This window comes from Parasteatoda tepidariorum, chromosome 1 (genome assembly GCF_982258835.1).
Source record: "Parasteatoda tepidariorum strain Cologne lab strain chromosome 1, Ptep-v5.0, whole genome shotgun sequence".
NCBI lineage: Eukaryota > Metazoa > Arthropoda > Arachnida > Araneae > Theridiidae > Parasteatoda > Parasteatoda tepidariorum.
This window is the reverse complement of record NC_141755.1, coordinates 23,161,736-23,185,334: the sequence shown is the minus strand read 5'-3', so window position 1 is coordinate 23,185,334 and position 23,599 is coordinate 23,161,736. Positions and strand designations below refer to the sequence as shown.

Sequence of the window (23,599 nt, the reverse complement as noted above, 5' to 3'; positions counted from 1 at the left end):
AGCATGTAGGGGAGAGTCGGGTAGCCCCACCCACTGTCAATTTCGTATGTATAGAATATTTTTTCAAGTCAATGGGCCATCGGACATTAATTGTTATATTAAAAAAAGATTATTTTCAAAGTTTCAAGTATTTATGCAGCTGTTAACATGGTAAACAATAGTTTTGAAAATATGTTGAATACATTAGTCATGAAATTAAGAAAAATTGGTTGAATGTTTCGTTTAAACTTCATTTTAATACTAAAAAATAATTTTTTCTATACATACAGCATTAAAGTATGTAGTCCTAAGTTTAATTTGCACAAAGAAAGAAGTCTATATGTGAAAAATTGTTCGAGTAATTACAAATTTACAAAAAAATTGGATTTCGGGTTTTCGCTTTTCAACTTAAAGCAATTCTAACAGGGTAAATACACCGAAGATTTATTACTATTATTAGTGAATATAACCTTTTTCTCGTTTTCTTGATGGCACAGGAAAACTACTCAATAATTACCAAGGGGTAAGTAACAAAAATATTTTTAAATCTTTAACATGATGAATACGGTACAATGGTAGACAATGCTACTACTACATTACAATGTAGATGCTTTTTACAAAATCTTAGTTTGCAGTTACGGTTACAATCTAATGATAAACTCCGCCATCTATCGGTGGTTCAATAACATGTATTTCTACAAACTCCCCATCATGGACGGGGACGTCCATAATATCTAGTAAGATTAAAGGAAAAATGACAAATAGAAAAAAAAAACATTAAAGTTCAACATGAATCAAATTTTTAAGCATTATTTAAAATTTCAAAAGGATATAACAGTTGAACGGGACGTCTGATCCGACTTCCATTAGTCCTTACGAGACAGCTCCGGACTTTGCCATCCCGTCCAGGGTAGACTTCTTCTATTACTCCAAGGTTCCAAAGTAATTTATTCTTTTGGGCTCCTTCGATCAAGACAACGTCCTGGACTTGAAGGTTCCGTTGATTTTCTGAAGTTGTCAACCAATGTGCAGTTTTTAAGAGAAGAACATACTGCTCTTTCCATTTGGTCCAAAAATTTTGTAAAAGTCTCATCTGGAACAGTTTCCTTTTGATTAAGGAAGAACGATTTGAGTGTTCAAAAAGAGTTCCGGTGTAATATAACGGAAGCTCGATTTTCTTCTGAGGCAATAAAAAATGAGCAGGAGTCAAAGGTTCGGGTTCATTTAAGTCAGAATAAACGAAGCTTAAAGGGCGTTGGTTTAACACTGATTCTATGTCTGTTAAGATAGTTGTTAATTCCTCAAAAGTAAGAAGAGATTTAGATAGGGTCTTGCGTAAGCATTCCTTCACAGATTTCACTAATCTCTCATAGAAACCTCCCCACCATGCAGCTCGTTCCATGATAAATTTCCACTTGATCCTTTTATTTGCTATAAAATTTTGAATCTTTGGATCTTGAATCAAGTTAAAAATGAGTTGAAGTTCTTTATTTGCGCTTTTAAAGGTTTTTGCATTATCGCTATACATGGTTCGGACAATTCCTCGTCTGGAAATAAACCTACGCAAGGCTAATATAAATTTTTCTGTACTTAGATTTGAAACTAATTCTAAGTGTAACGCTCTTGTTACTGCGCAAGTAAACAAACATATATAGGCTTTTTCAGGAGTATTCGATGTTGTAGCATATATCGGACCTGCAAAGTCCACCCCGCAAACTGAGAATGGTGGAGATTCTGAAACTCGATCTTTAGGTAGGGGACTGGTTATTTGTTTAGCAGGTAGAGCTGAATATTTGCGACATATTATGCAATTCTTTATTATTTTCTTTATAAGCTGCCGACCTCTAGCGATCCAAAACCGATTTCTAATTTTAGAAAGGGTGGCAGAAACACCACCATGAAATATTCCTTCGTGTTCATTTCTAATCAACAGTTCCGTAAATTTACATTTATTAGGAAGTAAGATAGGGTGTTTTTGTTCAAGATCAAATTCCGAATTTTCCAATCTGCCTCCTATTCTTAAAACCTTTTTATCATCCAAAAAGGGGGCAAAACTTCTAATGAAAGAATTCTTGTCAATTTCTTTTCCACTTTCTAAGGCCAATATTTCTGAATGATACGCTTTTCTTTGCTCAAATTTGATCCAAAACTCTTCTGCTTCTTCAATTTCTGATGATGTGAGTAGTCCCTTAGTGGTAGATTGTTTTCTTATCTTTGAAATAAAACGTCTAATCCATGCTGTTATTCTCAAAAATTTTAAAAAGCAACTATAATTCTCCGGATTAATTCTTAGATCATTGGAAGATGCACTAAAGCAGAAACTTGGAATTTCCTCTTTCTTCTTTCTGAATTCCAGGAGATTTTCTTCCGGGGATGTTTCAAAAGTCTGAGGCCAACTGTCAACACGTTTTTTGAGGAAAGGGGGTCCTTCCCACCAAAGAGTGTTGTTAATCAATTCGGATGCTTTCAGTCCTCTCGAAACTAAGTCTGCCGGGTTTTCTTTGCCGGGGCAGTGGAACCAATGTTCAGGATCTGTTAATTGTTGAATCTCAACTACGCGGTTTTTTACGAAGAGTTTAAATCGGTTGGGTAAACCTCTAATCCAGAAGTAAGTGATGGATGAATCAGTCCAAAATTTTTGTGTAAGTTTAAACTTTAAGTTTTTTACCAAATTATTGCTCAATCGAGCAGCTAAAAGGGCAGCCATCAATTCCAGTCTGGGTAATGACAGACTTTTGAGGGGAGATACTCTACTTTTGGATGCAACAAATGATGTATATATCTTATCTGAATTTGTAACAATTCTCAAATACGCGACACAGCCGTATGCTTTCAAACTAGCATCAGAAAATATGTGAAGCTGTATATCCTGTATACTATCTCCAAGAGCATCCCTTAAATAGTAACGTGGTATTTCTATTTCTTTTAATTTTTTAACACCATTGCACCAATCCTGAAAACCACGAGCAATTTCTTGAGTGAGTTCTTCATCCCAATCAATTCCAGCGCACCAAACTGCTTGAATTAAACACTTTATGGTTACTACAAAGGGGCTCAAATATCCTATTGGGTCGAATATACGACCAGCAGCTTTCAGCAAAAATCTTTTTGTGTGTCTCCCTTCAGATAAAAATTTGATAAGATGTTTAGTATCAAAATAAAAAATGTCTGTGTCACTATTCCACCCTATCCCAAGTACTTTATGCTCAGAAGGTATTAAGTCTGAATTTTCTATGGTGTGATCAATTTGAATGTTATTAGTTTCCCACAAGTCTATAAGAGGTTTCGAATTTAAATTCCATTTTCTAAGTTGCATACCCGCATCTTCAAAAATTTTAATAGCTTCCTGACTGAAACTAAAAGCTTTATCTACATTATCCTCGCATCCTATCACATCGTCCACATACAATGATTCTCTTATAATTTTTATAGTTTGAGGATATGTTTTTTCATAATTCTTCAAATGAAATTTTATAGTTGCCGCAAGAAGGAAAGGACTAGAAGTAAGTCCAAATAAAACACGAGTAAATCGATAAATTTTAATCTTACCTTCATCAAAGGGAGGTTCCATCCAGATAAATCTGGTCGCATCTCGATCTTCCTCCACAATTTCGATATTAAGGAAAGCTTGCTTCAAATCTGCAACAAAAGCTATCTCTTTGTTCCTAAAGTTTATTAGAATATCAAAAATATCATTAGTTAATTTGGGACCAGTGTATAAACAATCATTTAGCGAACAGGATTCAGCTGAGTGAGACGATGCGTCATAAACAATTCGAAGTTTTGTAGTTTGTCGCTTTTCTTTAATAACCGCCCTGTGGGGAAGATAAAATATAGTTTTATCATTTGAATATTGAGTGTCAGGAATTTCTTCAATAATACCCTCTGCAAGATATGATTCTATGGTTTGTCTATATTCATTAAGTAACCAAGGATTCTTTTCGAATTTGTGTACAAGATGCTGGAGTCTCTTAAGTGCAACATCATAATTTGATTTTAAGTTGTCAATCAATTCTAATTTCCAGGGCAATTTAATTTTATAACGTTTATCAAATGTAATGGAAGACTCAAACTCTTGAACAATTGTTTCTTCCTCGTTATCAGTAATAGGCGAATCAGGCAAAATTCCAATGGACTCAAGATCAAAAAATTGTCTAATTAAAGTCTCATCACCACGGTTAACAACTACGTTCATAGCGAGTAGATTGTTTATTTTATTTATGTGTCCATAAATACACCAACCGAAGATTGTTTCTACCGCTACCAGTTTATTTTCAAGTCTATGAATTCGGCCAGTCACTATATCAAAATAAAAATCCGATCCGATTAAAATCATAACATCTTTAGTTTCGTTTTGAAAATCATCCGCAAGTTGAACTGTTTTTAAAAATTCGTAATCCTTTACAATGTTTTTGTTTGGAGAAGTAGTGTCAGTTTGCACAAATAGTGTCAGTTTCTACGGCTTCTATATCTATTTTATAATTAGGATCTTCCCTATTTCTTAATCGGATGCTAACTACATTAAACAATTTAGTTTGGGGTTGCTCTGATCCAAAAGAATTAATCGACAATTTTTCGTTTCTAATTACTGGTAAATTTAATCTTTTTACCAATTTATTTGTTATGAAAGTCCGTTGGCTTCCATTATCAAGAAAAATTGTAACATTTTCTTGTTTGTTTTTATTTTCCGCAATGATCGAGCAAGTTTGTAATAAAATGGGAGTCGAATTTTGTTTATGTTTTAATTTATTCTCGCAAGAAGAAATGGCCGAAACAATTTCTAAATTTTCCTTAGAATTCTCTCTATCGTTTAAAGTTTTTGTTTGTTTATTTTCCTCTAACTTAAAGCAAATCGCTTTTGAGTGTCTCCGATTACAAAAGACACATTTCTTCTTACTGTAACAATCAATTAACCGATGATTTGGTTTTAAGCAAAGAAAGCAGAGTCTCTGCTTAATCAAAATATTTTTTCTTTCTTCTACTGTGAGAGTATCACATTTCTCAGATTCATGGTCACCCCTACAAAATACACATTTATTAAATCTCGTTGCGGTCGCGCATAATTCATGAGCGGATGTTATTTCTCTTTGTGGGTGCGGCCTTGATCTAAATTTATCTTCTTTTTGATTATTCGAACATTTTATATTTGTAATGGCGATGGTTTTTTCGCGACTTTTTATTTCTTCACTTAAAATTTTTAGAAGGGCTTTTAAATATTTGTTTACAGTTAATTTTGGTAGTTTTATCGTGCATTTGTTTACTTCTGTTTGATTTACAGTCTGAGAGCTAGTTACACCATTTAAATTAGAACTAGTTGAGGGAGTGGCACTAATTTGTTGAATCTTCTGTTTAATTTTACATTTATAGTTAATCAAATCTTCTACATACGTTTCAGAGGATTCAACTTCATTTTCGATATCTTTAACATCTAGTTCCTTTATTATATCTTCATTTATTAATTTTATGTTCAACATTTTCTCACTTAATTGTTCTAAAGATATTTCTAATTCATATATTGTCAAATCATCAAAGTTTTTATCTAAGTTAGTGAGAAATTTAGTAGTAGAACTTTTCAAAGCTCTTCTTTTCATTTTAAGTTTTCTATATCCATGATATATCCAAATATAATATTTTTCAATCAAAATAAACTTACCCCTTTTTTCTGGCTTTCTTTTATCCACTAAAATTCGATTCTATTCTTATCTTCAGTACATTGCCTTTCTCGGCATCGATGCACCAGTTTCGCTTTTCAACTTAAAGCAATTCTAACAGGGTAAATACACCGAAGATTTATTACTATTATTAGTGAATATAACCTTTTTCTCGTTTTCTTGATGGCACAGGAAAACTACTCAATAATTACCAAGGGGTAAGTAACAAAAATATTTTTAAATCTTTAACATGATGAATACGGTACAATGGTAGACAATGCTACTACTAGTGATGTGCGAAAAACGAACGAATCGATATTTCAATCAACTCTTATTTGTGAATCGATTCATCAAGTTCGTTTTTGAAAAAGAATCGATTTTTTTTTTTTTTTTTACAATATTTTGTACTCTACACTTTATAAGCTTATTCAGAGTTAGTACTTATACTTACTAAACATCCGCATATGCATTTGATACAGCATTTCGTTTATACAATTGGAGCTTGATAAAATCCTATCTCAGTCGAATAGACACAGGTCCATTCTCACTCGAGTATCATGTGAATGACAATCTGATTGGTTGAAAATATTTACATGCGAACAACTAGCCAATAAGGTACTCGTATGTGTGAGAGTTTTCGCAAGCGGAAAAATCGCATCCGATAAGAATGACCCCGATGTCAACGTTAGCGCACAACCGGTTTCCGGAGGTGATTAATAAAATGGACTCACTTGAAGGATGAAGGGAATTGAAAATGCTATTAATGCAATACGTACTGTATGCATCACTCTCTCTTTTTTTCTTTTCATCTACGAAATTAATAAATTCTATTGATAAACAACAATTTAAAAATGGCAACAACAACTGAAAAGCTGTCTTCTCCAGTTTCGGTTCTTCCTTTCAAATAAAAAAGATATTAATGCTGTAAAGCTCAGATATTACTTTTCAGTCCTTTAATATTAAAGAGCGAATTTTTTCATTCATATGGTTAATTTTCGATTTATAAATTTCAGTAAATATGAAGTAAAGCAGAGTTTTATGTTATCGTTTATTCTATGCCAAGGAGCGAGAGCCATAGAAAATGAAACCGTTGCGCTGATTGGGTAATGAATTTACGTATGAATGCAAATCTCTGATTGGTTGAAAATGAGTTGAATGAGACAAAAAGAGTCGAGAATCGAATGAACGATCCTCTGATTGGTTAAAAATGAGCCGAATGCGAGAAAAAGAATCAAGAGTCGAATAAACGACTCAATGAACTGTTCGCCTATCTCTTAGCATTAAAAGAATCATAAAGCCAAATGAATCGATTCTTTTGAACTGTTTCCTATCCCTTAACATTGAAATCGGCTCAAAGAGTTGAATTGAACTTCTAAACCATAGGTTCTCAACCTTTTTAACGTTGCTGCCCCCTTAAGGAGCAAAAAATATTTCAACGCCCCCCTATATAAAAATCCTGTTATTTTGAGCATGGGGACGGAGGGATGTGTGCTGAATTTTTAGAGGCAAATTTTTTAAGCAATTATTTTACGCTTTGAATTTGTTTGGTTTTTCAAAAAAGAATGAATTAACTCGATAATTTTCTCACGGCAGGTAATCGCCGTCTATTTGTTATGATCAAAATAAATACGTTTAATGAAAAAAAAATATACAACTAAGAAACCTATGCTTAAAAAGAATAATATATTCTAAATTAGATAATTAAAATAACACCCAAAATAATTTTGTTACACTAAAAAGTAGTATCAACGAAACATTCAAGTAACTATGTTAGTGGGATGATTGTACTTAATGGTTCAGAACCAATTCCTTAACGCTCGGTTCAATACTTTTAGTGAGATGAAGATGCAAATACCCACGTTTGCACAATTTCGAGTCGATTTCTTCTTTTTAAGACAAGATCCGTAACAGCACTGAATCCACATTCGATAAGTTAGGAGGCAGGGAAAGCAATTAAAATTTTTTTAACGATAGTCTACAGTCCAAGATAGAGACGACTGTTACCTTTAACACTAGATTGCCCATGGAAGCCATTTTGACTGCTTTTTAATTTCAATTAGAAAAACAATGATAGCACAATTTCTTAGAATTTTGTGACTTTTTGTACAACATATAATTTTTTTATTGTTAATATTTACAAATAACTTGTTATATAACTGAAAATAATAACAAAAATATTACATTTTATTTTAAACAAATTTCTTTATACATTAGTTATGCTTTCTTTATTCATTAGTTATTCTATGCAGTCATTTTGACTGCTTTTGAGCAATATAGGTATTTCAGTCTTTTTAGTGTTAAGTAAAAATTCTGTGAGACGATCACCATTTCAAAGTTTCATTAGTTAAAAGTTCGACCAATTCCTCGTAAATCTGAACCTCTGCTGTTTCAATATTTACAAAAGGGTTCATAAACCCATTGAGGGACTTCGAGGGAACAAAACATCTTTAAAATGGTCAGAAAAGTCCATGTGCAAAGAGTCAAGGTGTTGACAATATTCTTGTGCATGTGCATCATCAGAGAGAATTTTGCCTGCATGGCTGAACTCATTCCAACCAAAATTCTGCTAAAACAAAATCAGTTTTTTTAGAAAGGCGAAAATAATTTATTTTGTAGGGATCGAATTGAGCTCGTCCCCTTGAAGTTGTAAGTTAATGCCATTAATTTTTACAGATAAATCTGCCAAAGTTTTTCTTAAATTCTAGCAATCTGTCTCTTAGAGCTACATTTCTGTTTTCGAGGAACTCAAGCACAGAATCGAAAAGATTCCAATACCTATTAAGACAGAGGCTTTTGGAAAGTCAGTGAATCTCGGTGTATATTGCAAGCGACTGAATTCTTCGTCGTTTTTCTTAGACAGTTGTCTAAATAATCGATTTTAGAGAGCATTACTGTGAATTTTGTTCACAGCAGATACGGCATATTGCAATGATTGATGCAAACAGTCACTGAAATTTTTTCTTACTAAATACTGTCTGTGAATCACGCAGTGAACAGCTAAAATATCTGGTACCTCCCTTCCCTTTCCAAAAGGGAGATAAACTCACGATGTCGACCCACCATTGCAGGAGCCTATCAGTGGCAATGGACATAACATTCGCAAGAGGAATGTTTTTCTCTTTAAAATAATCTTTGATAGTACTAAAAATAGATTTACCTTTGATATCTACAATCAAGCTTCCTGCAAAAAACATAACTTGAATAATTTTCCCTTCCTTTACAAACCGGACCTATGCCTACAGTAAAACCTGCATTACCTGGCAAGGTAGATTCATCAACTTAAAGGGAAAATTCGTTGGATATCAAAAGTTTGCATAAAGAAATTTCAACGACTTCACCCATCTCATCATTTCGTCGCCGCACTGAATCGTTACTTATGGGATAGTTTTTTATTACATTGGATGATGTAAAACTGTTTCTGAAACTTACTTGACAAATGGCAGTATCAACTCTACTCCGATGGTTTGAGCTTTCCCAGATTTAGCAATAAATTTTGATATATTATAAGAAGCGATCAAACCATCGTCGCATTTTTGTGATGACGTTACTAGTAACCCTGAGACCGAAGCAGTGGCGTAGCGAGGGGTGGGCAAGGGGGGGCATCATGCCCCGGGCGCTACTCACAAAGGGGCGCCAAATGGTCCGCAAAACAAAAAATTGCTGGATAATTTTTTTTTATTATAGTTAATTTCTGGAAAATATATTTTAAATTAGTGCCAGTGTAATATAATAAATGTTACATAATTCATAAATATTATTCATAATATTTAATTCATATTAAATATTATATTAAATTCATACTCATATTAAATATGTTTCAATATTTAATTCACGTCCTTGCCATCGCGCTCTGCTTGGAATAAAAATGAAATGTTATTAAATGTTATATATAAGTTTAATGTCAGCATAAATTATATTGTATATTTCATTATGTTACTACCTTTCAAGCTCAAGACATTCTTGATAAGTAATAAATCAAATAAGATTACTTACTACATCTACTCGACGATTCTATTATTAAGTGAATAGAGTATGAAAAAATTTGTCAACAGAAAAATTTGTTGTTCTCATATTTGTCACCAGAGATACAAAATGAATTCATTCATCTTCTGGCATCTACAGTTCGAAATCAACTAATAAACGATATCAAAAGAAATAAATATTATGGACTTTTGTTTGATTCAACTCCTGATATCTCTCATCGAGAACAAATGTCCCAAGTTGCTAGGTATGCATATGCTGATTTTATCAATAAAAAAGTTTCCATCAAAGAATCTTTTTTGAGTTTTATTGAAATACATGCTAAAAATGCAGCCGCGATCGAAAATACAATTTTAGAGAAATTAAATTACGATGAAATTTCATTAACAAACTGCAGATCACAATGTTACGATTATGCTGCTGTGATGGCAGGTCACACATCTGAAACGCGATAGAGCGCCAAAATACAAGCGGTTATCGTTATCATCTATGGGCTTAGAGAATATAAAAGAACTAATAGAAAAATTAGCAGAGCACACTACCACTACAAGTGACAACAGAAGTGAAGCTACAATTCTGTTGCAAAATATACTAACCTATAGTTTTATAACTTTAGTTCATTTCTGGTATGAAATTTTAAGAAGGATTGATCGTGTGTAGCTCAGATTACAAGATCCTAGAATGAATTTCAGAGAAGTGTTCCATGATCTCGAATCATTAGCAACTGAACTAGCCGAAATTTGAGACAAGCTCTGTAAAGAGGCAATAGAAAAAGCGGAGTCTCTTTGTGAAAAATAGGATATGGATAGAACAATACGTGCCTGGAGAATTGGCTATGGTGGTCTTTCCGCAGAAAGTGAAATTTCTCGCGTTATGAAAAGCACTCTTGATCGTCTCCAACAAGAAATGTGTACACGATTAAGTGACCTTAATTTCAAATTTGGATTTCTACTAGACGTTGAAAATTTATTAAACAAGAATAATGTTGATAACGACCTTGAAAAAAAATTTTGAAAATCTGGATGAATTTTATAATACAGATTTCAATGTAATAGAACTTTTTATCAAAATATGTTACAGCAAAATGTTACTCCGCAGTAGAAAAGAAATTAAACCTAAAACTCCATTAGAATTTCTTACTTTTATAATCAATCTCGAAGATGTTTTTCCAAATCTGAGAGCGGAATTTCAAATACTCCTGACTATCTCAGTATCAATTGCTAGCTGCGAACGTTCATTCAGCAAATTAAAATTAATTTTCACAGATCGCCTAAGTGACCTAGCATTTTTAAGTGTGGAAAGAGAAAAATTTTAAATGATTAATTTTGATGATATTATTGATACATTTGCTTCATCAAAAGCACGGAAAATTTAGACATAGTAATAAGTTTTATTAATGTATTATAATCATATGATTATTAAATATATGTATCTCCTTAGAGATAATAAATATTTACTTTTTTATTGTTTTAAAACTGCGAGTTTTTAAAATATTTCTCTATAAATATGTAAAATAAATTATAAGTATCTTTTGAACTAATTCTAGATGATCATATACATTTCAAAATCTAGTCTTGTTCTCTCAACTACATTTTTTGTCTCTATTTAAAGCCTAGCTTGAATCTATGACTTTATTTATTTTACGTTATTGATTTATTAATTTGCGAGTATATTTTACATATAATATTATATGGTTTTCGAATGGGGGGGCGCTAAAAGGGTATTGTGCCCCGGGCGCGAGTTAAGCTCGCTACACCACTGGACCGAAGGTGCCTTCAGAAACGTGAAAAAAGATGTTCGTCAAAAATGACAAATCTATATCTAGTTTTTTTGCAAATGCTCTTGCTAACGGTAAGATTTCCTTACCTCATTAGATAAAATTTTATTACAAAGTAAACACATAGGTAATTGAGAGTTCAACAGTAATTGAACAAATCCCAACTTCAAGTACGTGACATTGTATTGATGACACTTCTTTTTGTCAACCGACATGGTTGGTGTCAGCAAAATACAAACGATGAAAGAAAATCAACTGTTTCTCAAAATTAATAAATAATTTAAGATACTATAAAGAACTAATTCGCGTACGTACCTGACCAAATAAACTATGAGTTCTAATCGAAACTGGTTGAAAAAACCTCTAGAAAGCTAACGAAAACCATTATAAGAAACACGGGTCCAATTAAACATTCATACTGAAAGCGCATGTACTGCAATTTCCACCAAATGGCTTAAATGAGTCAGAGGCAAAAACTACTGGCTCATGCGCTGAGCTGTGTTGGTTCGTATCGAAAAATAGGTGTCGTATAAGTTCGTTTTATTGCTGTTTCAAATAATGTATAGGATAATCTTTATTTATTATATTAATTTAATCTTTCTTTATAATTTTTTTTATTAAATTAATCTTAATTTAATCATTTTATTTGTAAGTTTTAAAATTAAATTTGAATGACAAAACATGCTCAACGCCCCCCTACTGCCCAAAACAAGTTCACCGCCCCTCAGCATAGTCCCACTGCCCCCAGGGGGGCGGTATCGCCCCCGTTGAGAACCAATGTTCTAAACGATTCATTTGAGTCGTTTCGTATCTCTTAACATTGATATCGGCTCAAAGAGTTGATTTGGATTTCCAATCAGTTCTTTTGAGTCGTTTTCCTATACTTTAACATTGCATTCGATTCACTGAACTGTTTAAATGATTCATTTGAGCGGTTTTATATCTTTTAACATTAAAAGAACTGTTTTGAGAAACGAATCGATTCTTTTCGCTATTATCTTTTTTTCTAAAATTAAAAGATGCCTTCAGAGGGATGGGGGTTATGAAAAGGGGCAAGTAACTAAAAATTTTCAGAAAAAAAGACAGGTTTTTTTTATTTTTTTTTTATTTTTTTTTAAGAAAAGATAAAAAAAAAAAATATTTTTTTAATGATTGAAAGACTGTTTATTGCGAAAAATGTGAGTATTTAGAGTAAATATTCTTTTACTGCTGGGGGGAGGGATATTTTTAATTATTTTATTTATTTTCTTTTTTTCCCCTTTTCTTTTTTTTTTGTTAGGAATAATTTTAGACAAACTTATTGAATATCAATGCATATCCTCTGACTTTTTCAAGTTTTAATTTTTTAAGTTTTAAAACGCAATTGAACTATTTTTTATTTTGTTTCACGTTATACAATTTGAATTTTTTTCATTATTATAAGTGAATTTAACGTTTTATTTTTTTACGAATATCTTTATTATTCATTATTGGTCTTTATATTAACAATTTTTTTTGAAAAATTATTATTTTTTAATAAAATTGATGAATCAAACAAATATTTAAAAAAAATAAAAATATTAAAATTCTAAAAAAATTATTAGCATTGCCTAGATTAGCAGTTCCTAAATGGTGTTTCGCGGAACCCTTGGGTTCCGTTTAAAATTACAGGGGTTCCACTAGTTAGTACTTTTTATATCCACATTCAACTGGACCACCCAAGTGGAACATTCTGCTTTTGAACCCTAGAACCCAAGATCTAGATTAATGGTTCCCAATTGGTGTTCCGGGTAGCCCTATGGTTCCGTGGAAAAGTTACAGCGGTTACACGAGATAGTACTTTTATAGCCACCCAAGTAGAACATTCAACTTCTGACCCCTAGAGTATAGAATCTAAAAGAGTGGTTCCCAAATGGTGTTCCATGGAACCCTAGAGTTCTGCCAAGAATTGCAAGGGTTTCTCTAATTGGTACTTTTTTTAGCCACATTCGGCTGACCGCTTAACTGGAATATTCTGCTTCTGCACCCTAGAGCCTAAGATCTAAATTAATAGTCCCCAATTGGTGTTCCGGAAAGCTCAATGGTTCCGTGGAAAAGTTACAGCGGTTACACGAGATAGTACTTTTATAGCCACCCAAGTAGAACATTCAAATTCTGACCCCTAGAGTATAGAATCTAAAAGAGTGGTTCCCAAATGGTGTTCCATGGAACCCTAGAGTTCCGCCAAGAATTGCAAGGGTTTCTCTAATTGGTACTTTTTTTAGCCACATTCGGCTGACCGCCTAACTGGAATATTCTGCTTCTGCACCCTAGAGCCTAAGATATAAATTAATAGTCCCCAATTGGTGTTCCGTAAAGCCCTATGGTTCCGTGGAAAGGTTACAGCTGCTACACGAGATAGTACTTTTATCAGTTGTTCCGCCGAAAGAACGTTAATTATTTAGAGTTCCATGGCAGAAAAATATTGAGAGCCCCTGACTTAGATCAACTAATTCAAATACTGAAATAGTCTAAACTAATTTGTACGACCACCTTTTATAAAGACTCTTCCATTATAACGACCATTAAAAAAAGAATCAAAGAATCGATTCATATAACCGTTCATTTTAGTGAATTGATTCTAAAGAATCGATTCATTTAAATGAATCGATTGGCACATCACTAGCTACTACTACATTACAATGTAGATGCTTTTTACAAAATCTTAGTTTGCAGTTACGGTTACAATCTAATGATAAACTCCGCCATCTATCGGTGGTTCAATAACATGTATTTCTACACGGGTAGCCCAGCTCATATTAATGTCGGGTGTCAACGACCAATTTTATTTCGTCGATAAATGTACGGTTGCAAAGATTATTATTTTATTGCTTCAAATTTGAATGTTATTTGCATTTTTAACAACTGATATTGTTGTTATTAAATGATTGTTATTAAATGATAGAATTCACTAAAAGTATATAAATATGTAATAAATAAAATAATTTTGTGATAAAAATGATAAACGAGGTTTACCTATTGTCAATACATTGGTCATTTTCATTTACACCTGAAGAAACAGCCAAAAAACATAATTTTTGTAATTGGGTGGGGCTACCCGACACATTTTGAAAAGAGCTGAAAAACATGTTTTTTTTAAATTTCTATTTTTTTAAAGTTAAACTGTTCTTTTTTTTGGTTTATTCTTTTTGCATTATTTAATTAGATGATAAAACAATAGAAACATACAAAAATATTGATTATTGCTCAATATTATACAGAAATATAAGCAATACTCCTTAAGTGAGTGGGGATCCCGACTCTCCCCTAACTGCTGTTAGATTAGTTTACTTTTTTTAAACTATATGTTTTCTTTTAACAAGCGATCTGTTTTTAATCGTATTTTATGTTTTAATAAATTCGTTGCATTAATCTTTATATCATCGTGTAGTAACTACTAATAATCAATTACTTTCGAGTCGTAATTAAAATTAAAGCCAATAAAAAAATTTCACATTTATGTTAAACGTTATTTCTGCCGTCATCGAAAAGAAAATTGAAAATATTAAAGATAAACACAGAACTATAAGATAATGTCGCAGGACATTGAATGATTGAAAAATTCTCATAAAAAATTTATAACTCTTTTGAAGCATTTCACATTTATTTTTTTACTCTTTATGATTACTTAATATTAAAAAGAGAAAAAAAACACCTTTCACTATAAAGATTTTCAGAAATAAATAAATAAAAATAAACAATACTAATACACAATTACTTTACTAATACTATACTACTTTACTACAAGTACTTTCGAGTCGGAATTAAAATTAACGTTAAGAAAATTATTACGAAATTAATACTGCAAGAAAAAAAGGAAAAAATGTCAAATTTATGTTTAACGTTACCTCTGGGCTCATTGAAAAGAAAATTAAAAATATTAAAGATAAACAAAGAACTATAAACAAAGAACTTATTCGCAGGTCACTGTATAAGGAATTCACAAAAAAATGCTTACGAAAGAATTTAAATCTCTTTTGAAGCAAATTTTGTCACTAAATTCAGTGATGAATAATTTTAAGAACTTTAAACTTCAAACGCATCATGTTATAATATTTTTTGTACTTTTTAATACAAAAAAAATCAAAGCATGTATTTTTACACGCAACCATAAGTTCTCTGATGTTAATATTTAAGTATTCTCGGTAATCGGAAAAACTACATTATTCTTGTAGTTTAGACCAACTATTAGTTATTTACTACTACTACAACTACTTTTTCTCAATGTTATAGTTACTGCAAACTACTTTGAAATTTAGTAACTACTTCTCTGCCTTTAGGCCACAAACTTCTCTTTAATGTAAGGCAGTAGTTATGAAATATTTATTCTTGTTTTCATGAGCTTATTCCGAAAACATTTCTTTTCTAATTTATTCATTTAACCTTCAAATTTTTATGGCTATCTCGGCAGCGAATATTTAATTCAAGAAATGCGAACGTATAATATACTTGAATTTCTTTAACTGCTTAATGATCTCTTATTTCCTCTAAGAAATTAAGTATGTCGAAAATGGCTTTCCCTCACTTTGTAATAATATTAATGTTTCACGAGTGTATATTTGCATGTGTAAGTGGGTCAAGTAATTCATTATCTATTTTTCGTAATGGTTAGTTTAACTATTAGTTATGCGTGATTCTAAATAAGTAATTACTGTTAACGCTCAGCTGCAGCCTCAGGCTCATTTTCATTGCATCCATTGATGGGCCTGCAAAGATTTGTACACATCAAATTCGAAAAATTAGTTGCGTTAGTGCCGTGTTTCCTTTCTAAACTAACGTTAAAAGAAGTTGCCAGGAATCGCCACAAGCTACTGTTTCTTTATATGACGCAACTCAAACTACTTTTTTTAAATAGTAGTACACTACACTATAAACTAAGAAAAAAATAAGCGACTACTGTAGTTTCACTGCTTGTAGTGCGCTACTTCTGTCCACTGAATATATTATTCTGAGTCAATTAGTTAAACATAATTGCATGTTATCAACATGCAAATATGTTTTAAGGTAGTTCGTAAACTTTTTCATGCATCTTTAAGCGATCTCTATAATTTTGTGAAAGACTAAGGTTCAATCCTCAGCGGCCGCTTGAAGTTCACCCAACTTCAAATATATGGGTACCAGCTTCTTTGAGATCTAAAGGTGGCATGAGCGCAATGCTGTTTACATTGTCCCAATCATGCCGTTGATAGCAAAATTATAAAGGCTTGTCCCTCATCATGGCCCCTTAGGCCTAGGAATGCTTTACTTATTATCTCCTAAGCATTAGCAAATCCCAGTTGCTAATTCCATCTTTGAAATGTATGTAGGGTTTGAATAATGCTCTTAGTAGTATTTGGTTTGAAACTAGCAGAATTTAGTTTTTCATGTCTCATATCACAGTATCAAATTACATCAAAGTATAAAGTTACAAAATACGTTTCCATTTGATGAGAATGACTTAATTAAGTTCTCTGTTCAGTTAGTTATTTGCACGCATACACCTTCTTTATACACTGAATATACAAATAATACGGTTAAGTTACTTATAGGGTAAACCCATCAGTGAAGGAACACTACCCAGTGAAGGAACATTTCGTATATATTGATTAAAAATAAGAATTTGAAAGTTCTTCTTTAGATTGATTGGTAACAATGGCTTACTGCCAAACAATAGAAAGTCATCTAGCAATGTCTTGGATTACCTGATCAAATAGACTTCTCAGGAAAAATTTTTGAATTTGTTATTATCTCTGCAACATCTTGTTTCGTTGAAAAAATTATAAGGTGAGTGTTTGTATTTACATGTTTGAAGTGGAATTAATTGCATGTAATAGTCTTATTTTTCTCACTGTGAAAAAGAGAATTCAAAATATAGTTATTGAAGTTACGTTATATTTTTTAAAGCACCATAGCATAATCAAGTACTGAGATAAGGGGGTGTTTATTCACTGGATCACCAAACGATGAAAAACCAGTCAAGGAACAAGTGTTCCTTTACTGGTTTTTTTCCCAGTTAATGAAAATAAAAGAAATTTTTTACTTTTCTTGTACGTTTAGTCATATTATACATCAAAATTCTGTTTAAAAGACAAAAAACAACTTCTAACCAGTGAAGAAACAGGCATGTTCCTTCACTGGGAATACTTCCAGTGAATGAACAGTAATGTGTGAAAGATGATTTTACATGACTCTAGAGTAAGTAATTCTGCTATATAGAGGACAACCGAAATTTTGTTAAAAATTGTATGAATAATTCCTGAAATAACTTCAATTCAAAATGTTAATTTAATAGCTTAATTTATGAAAAATTATAATTTATATTTATTAATGGGGTGTGTAGTTACATCAAATGTTAGGCAACTTAATAAACTATGTTTACAAATCGAAAACTAATTAAATATAATCATAAAAATTTGAATAGAACATTTTTTCGCTGGCTTTTGCACCAAGAACTCCTAATAAGTTATCATTATAGGATAGCAACGTGATTATATAATTTATAAAAGCTACTTTACTATGTTAGAATTTAGAAGCAAGCTCCTCAACAAAAAACAGAGTTAAACAGAAACGATACTCAATTTCTTCAGAAGTTTGAGAGGGAAATCCCTCAAGATATGTTGCAAATTTTTAATGCAGCATTGACTGAAGAGTCTAATATCGAAAATGTCCATGAGCCTCTACATTTTTCAAAATGGAAGAAGTACGTATTAAAAGAAGACCACTTGGTTAAGTCAAACTTAGGAACTGAAGCTAGTATTGATAATGAATGCATCTTAGATATCGAATTTGAAATGAGTCCTCATGCTGATCCTCTCTTAGTTGAAAAAAGAAATGATTCTATAAGTAAAATCAGTACTTCTTGAGATCCTCTACATATAAGTCAACAAGAGATGGATTTTCCTCAAACTTCAAGACACCTTTCCCCCGTGTATTTTCGAGAAAGGCATTCTAGAAATGTTGCTGAAAAATCAGAAGTTTGGAGGAACCATTTACATGGGTCAAATATTGATGATAAAAAGAAAGGTCAAATAAGAAGAAAAACAAATAAATTACCTTTTGCACTAACTTCAGAGAAATGGCAAAAATTTCAAGAAGCTGAAAGATCTAAAAAAAAGTTAAAACAAGAGAATATGGAGAAGAAAAAGAAAGAAAAAATACTTAAAAAAGAAAAAAAGCTTCAAGAAATAAGAGGAAAAAGAGTAAACAGAAAGGTGATAAAATAATAATGATAATAAACAGCATCGGATGACACAATGATTTAGATTTGACTGTCAAATTATAAGAAAGAATGATTTTTTTTATTTATTTTGTATTTAACATCACTTTAATTTCAGTTCATTATTACAGAAAAAAGTTAGCATTTTTCAGTACTTGTATGTAATAATTTCATAAATAGTCTTGTTTTTAAATATTTGTATGGCTAATAAATTCATAAAGAGCATTAAAAAATAACCAAAATTAAGTGTTCCTTCACTGGCAAGAGCTGTTCCTTCACTTGGTCTTCTTACTACTTTTTATTTGAACCTCTAAAACTTTAAAGCAATATCATGTAAGTTCTCTAAAATTATTTTACATAATTTGCAATTAGTAACAAATATGTTGACACTGTCATTTAACTAAAATTACGAATTTTGAAATTAATATGATTTTTTAAAAGGCAAGCGAAGCTTAAGTGTTCCTTCACTGGTTAGTTTACCCTATTCGAAATTTATATTTGTCCATTGATTTATTTTTAATAAGTATTCCTGCAAAAGCTTTAAAATCCATTTATATACTTTTTTTAGTTATCGATTCAAGTAGCAAGATGGTTGATGGAATTTTAAGAGGAAATATTAATTCCCCAGGAATTTATGAGGAATGTCTAAACATTAAAGTCCCATCAAAAAATTCCGAAAAACCCATGTTTCATGGACAGTATTGCCAAGTAAATATTTCTCCTCCGTTGCCTCCCAAGTCTCGAAGATACAAAAATGATGAGCCTATCGAAGAGTTAAAAAATTTTACAGGATCTGTATGTATTTCTTAATATCCTAAAGTAAAATTATTTCTAAGTAATCTTTTTTATTTTTATAAAAATATATACTGTACTGTATAACTGATTTAAACCCAAAAACAATTTTATAAGATACATTTAATGCAGTGATTTAGGATTTTTACTTAGGTTTCAGTATATTCAAGTATGATCTGTGAAGTTTAATTAGTACAGAGCAATTTCTGTTCTCTACAGAGTTTATATATACGTATGTAAACGCGCACGATGCTTACGTAGCATTGCTAAATCTCTTTACCCTGCATTTTCTCTGGTAAAGGGAAAGGTTTTGTTTGTTTCAGCTTTTGAAAAAAAAAATATTAAAATCAAAATCTATGTGTCAAAAATCATGAGTCCAAAACTTACGAAACTACATTTCATATTTGCATAAATATTATTATTATTTATATACTGATAAACACATTGTAGGTTCACGGAAAAACAATTCTGATATAATAACCGTACTGTATAGTAATGACATTTCTTCTTAAAAAAAACATAATAATACCTAATAAAATCAAAATATACGGTATTTAAACCATTCATATGGTAACGGTTTACCAGAAATTCTGGTTCAAACTTCTTATAAGTTATATATTCTTTATATATCCTTTAAGTTCTTCTTACCACTAAATATTAGAAAGCTGAGAAGTTAATTTAACCAAATAAATGGTTTTTATGTCATACTCTAAGGCAGTGTTCCCCAACCCCAGGTACGCGGACCGGTACAGGTCCGTGGATCAAATGGTACTGGGCCGCTCATTTCATTGAAACGAAATGTAAATTCCTAGGTTTATACAGCAAATTAAAAATATCCGTGTTACATTAAAACTTTATTTATTTAAAAAAAGGAGCCCCCGAAGGTAGTGACATAAATTTTTTAATGTTTATAATGAATCATTGTCTCCGATTACCCCCAGATGGAACCGTCTCCAAGCTCAGGGTTCTCTTAAATTTAACGTTCTAGTAAGTTAAAATGTTAAATCACTCTATATTTGTTTTTTGGTGCAACTGTATTTTATTTTGAAGGCATGTTTAAATACAATTAAATTAAAATTAATAAATCAAAATAGTCTGAAATATAAACAATCAGCATCCCTCCCCCAGCGGGCCGAAGTAAAATTATCAAACGTTGACAGGTCCGCGGTGATAAAAAAGTTGGGTAACACTGCTCTAAGGTATCTAAGATAAAATTACCAAACTTTATCAGATATTATAAAAAGATATTTTATTGTTAATTTTGCCAAAATCATTACCAAAGTACTTCGGTAAAAAGTACTGAGATTTTTGGTGCTTCCATAGAGCCAGAAACATAGTAACCATATTTTGATAGTTTTGACCATGTTTTTTTCTTAGTTTAGGATTTAAAGTCAAATATAAATTTGTTAATGCAATTGAACACACTTTGAAAAGATATTTTTATAAAAATTTGCTTTTGTTTAACAAATGTACTTTATATAAACCAGTATATGTGCTAAATATCTACCAGTAACTCTACAGTTACTTTAAAGTAGAAATTCTAATATTAGAAAATAACTTTAAGCATAAAAATACTCTTTTGTGTTATCATTTAATTGCATAAAAATACAAGGTAATATGAAACTTTAAGTTAAACTTAAACTGAACTACTTAACTTAAACTTAAACTTAGAATATTTAATGTGCATATTTCTCAGGTTCCAAATTCAAAATTTCGGAAAAAAAAGGGAAGGAAGAAGCGCATGCAAATAACAATAAATCAAAATATTTCCATTTCAAAAATACGAAGACAAGTAAAAGAGCTAACAGAAACAGTATAAAACAGTTATAACAAATTTTTAAAAAACTTACATAAAAAGTTCTTTAAGTTCCTAAAGAAGATGGGAACTCTCAAATGAAATAAAACAATAAAAGAAAATAAGAAAATGTTTAGGTGAATATTTATTTTTCCTTTTGTGTGAAGGACTGCTTGAAATAAAATGATTCATTCCACCGATTGTAAATATTGCTGCAATATTTCGTAATATAATGCAGAATTTCATTTTTTAAAGATATTAATATATATTTAATAAACAAATCTTAACCCTACATTCATATCCTGATGAAATTGATTTGTTTTTTTATCGTTATGATTTTTTTAATACTCAGTTGTTACTATTATTAATCTTCAATCAAAAAATAAGAACATTTAGAAATAAATTAAAACTAATAAATTAATAAACCAAAACAATTAATTTTCAAAGCTTTCAAAACAAAAGACGAACTGACATTTAATACACTCATTTTGAATAATTCATAAATTCTATTTTTGGGCGGCTGAATCTTTGATGGAAAGTAATGAATGTTATAGTTCAAAAATTCTGCACATATATATTTATAACCTTAGGAAATTGTTTTATATTGTTATCCTTATGATTTATTTGAATATTCAGTTGCATTTGTTATTCAATTTTGCTAAAAAAGAATCATTCTCAAATAATTTTAGATAAAAGACAAAACATATTTACTTAACTCTCTAATTTTGAGTAATTCATAAATTCTCTTTGAATCATCAGCATATTATTATTATTTTCATAGGAAGTCATGAATTTGTTAGTCAAAAAATCTGGACTTTTATATAATTATCCCCACGAGCTTGGCTTTTGTGTCCCGTCTGGCTGTAATACAAATGACCTTAGTCAAATAGCTGAACTAGGTAAGTAACCTTTGACATTATCTAATAATTTGTTATTTTCATTTCATTTATTAATAATATGAAGTTTCTCCTCAGCGTCAAAAGAAGTAAATTTAATGGTATCAGTCAAGTCCTGTGAAGTTAAACAAAAACCTCATTACTCAGTAGGAACAATATTAGGAATGTAAGTTACGATCTGTTTCCTTTAAATAAAAATTTTTATAAAAATTATCTTCAAATAAATATTTTTAAAAAAATGTGAAACAATTTTATGACTAATTGTAAAATATTACATATAAAAATTTTTTAAAATAAACTATTAAGGACGTTTTTGAAAAAAATTAAATATTCTTAACCTTTATATGATTGTTTAAGTGGTATAATAATTTTTTCATTCGACCAAGTTTCTTCTTAATGTGAGTTGTCTGTGGGAAAAAAAATCTGGAAGCAATAAGAAATTTTTGTGAAAAATAGAAATATATTTACCTCTATTATAATCTTCCCCTTAACGTCCGGCAGGTGGCGCAGCGTCGCAACTGTTGTGTCTGTTTTGTTTTTGCAAATGTAAGAGAGCGTAGAGGTGCGCGCAAATGAGCCTGTGCAATTATGATATCTGTAAATATTTTTGTAAATAAATAATTAATATAATCAAACTCTTACTTCCTCCCCCCCAAACGAGCTACTTGACACATGAACAAATGAAATGGGATTACAACAAATTCAGAAGAGGGATGTAAACCCCGTGAAAGAACCTAACGTAAACTCAAGGTATGTCTTTCTTGATTTTAAAATTATGCATGAGTCGAGTATTATGAATTGAAGAACGTATTACGTATTTTAAGAAAGTAAAAAGTATTTTATGGAAGTAAAACGTATTTTAAGAAAGTAAAAAGTATTTTAAGAAAGTTTAACGTATTTCTATGAGTATCAAAATGTCTTTTCTGGGAAAAGGCAGAAAAAATGATTTGATTGAACTGGCTAACGAAATAGGTGAAACTGTACCACCTAATGCAGTGGTAATAGAAATTAAGAATATTATCACAAAAAGTGAAAATTATGAGGAAACATTCGTTAAACAAATTTTAGAACGGATAATTGAAGAAAGAATCCAACGCGAAGAAAATGAAAGTAAAGAAAAATTAAAACTTTTAGAATTGCAAGAACGAGAAAAAGTTAGAGAATTGGAAGTACAAGAACGTGCAAAACAACGCGAGATAGAGGAACGACTTAAGCTTAAGGAAATCGAAGACCGTGAGAAACAGAGAAATTTTGAGTTGCAAAAACTGCAATTGCAAAACGAAAATAAAATTGTATGCCAAACGTCAAATGAAAGTAATACTACGGTGCCAGAATCAAATATAAAGACTATTGATTTTCGAAATCTAATGCAAAAATTCGATGTAAAGGAATCCGAGATTTCGTCATTTTTAATATTATTTGAGAGACAGGCAAAACGTGTAGGGCTAGAAGAAGGTGATTATGTTTTTCACCTGTTAGGATTGTTACCCCTCGAAATAACTCAATTAATTGCGA

The 23,599-nt window shown here is 31.1% G+C and overlaps 1 protein-coding gene across 1 annotated transcript in view; it reads left to right on the top strand.

The window, feature by feature from the left end:
- Positions 1 to 23,599, top strand: part of LOC107452062 (nose resistant to fluoxetine protein 6) — a 57,997-nt gene that overhangs the window by 6,359 nt on the left and 28,039 nt on the right. The window contains exons 2-4 of the mRNA XM_016068353.4: positions 19,170 to 19,396; positions 21,970 to 22,087; positions 22,163 to 22,250. Of these exons, the coding sequence (XP_015923839.3) occupies positions 19,170 to 19,396; positions 21,970 to 22,087; positions 22,163 to 22,250 (433 nt within the window). The remainder of the gene's footprint in view (positions 1 to 19,169; positions 19,397 to 21,969; positions 22,088 to 22,162; positions 22,251 to 23,599) is intronic.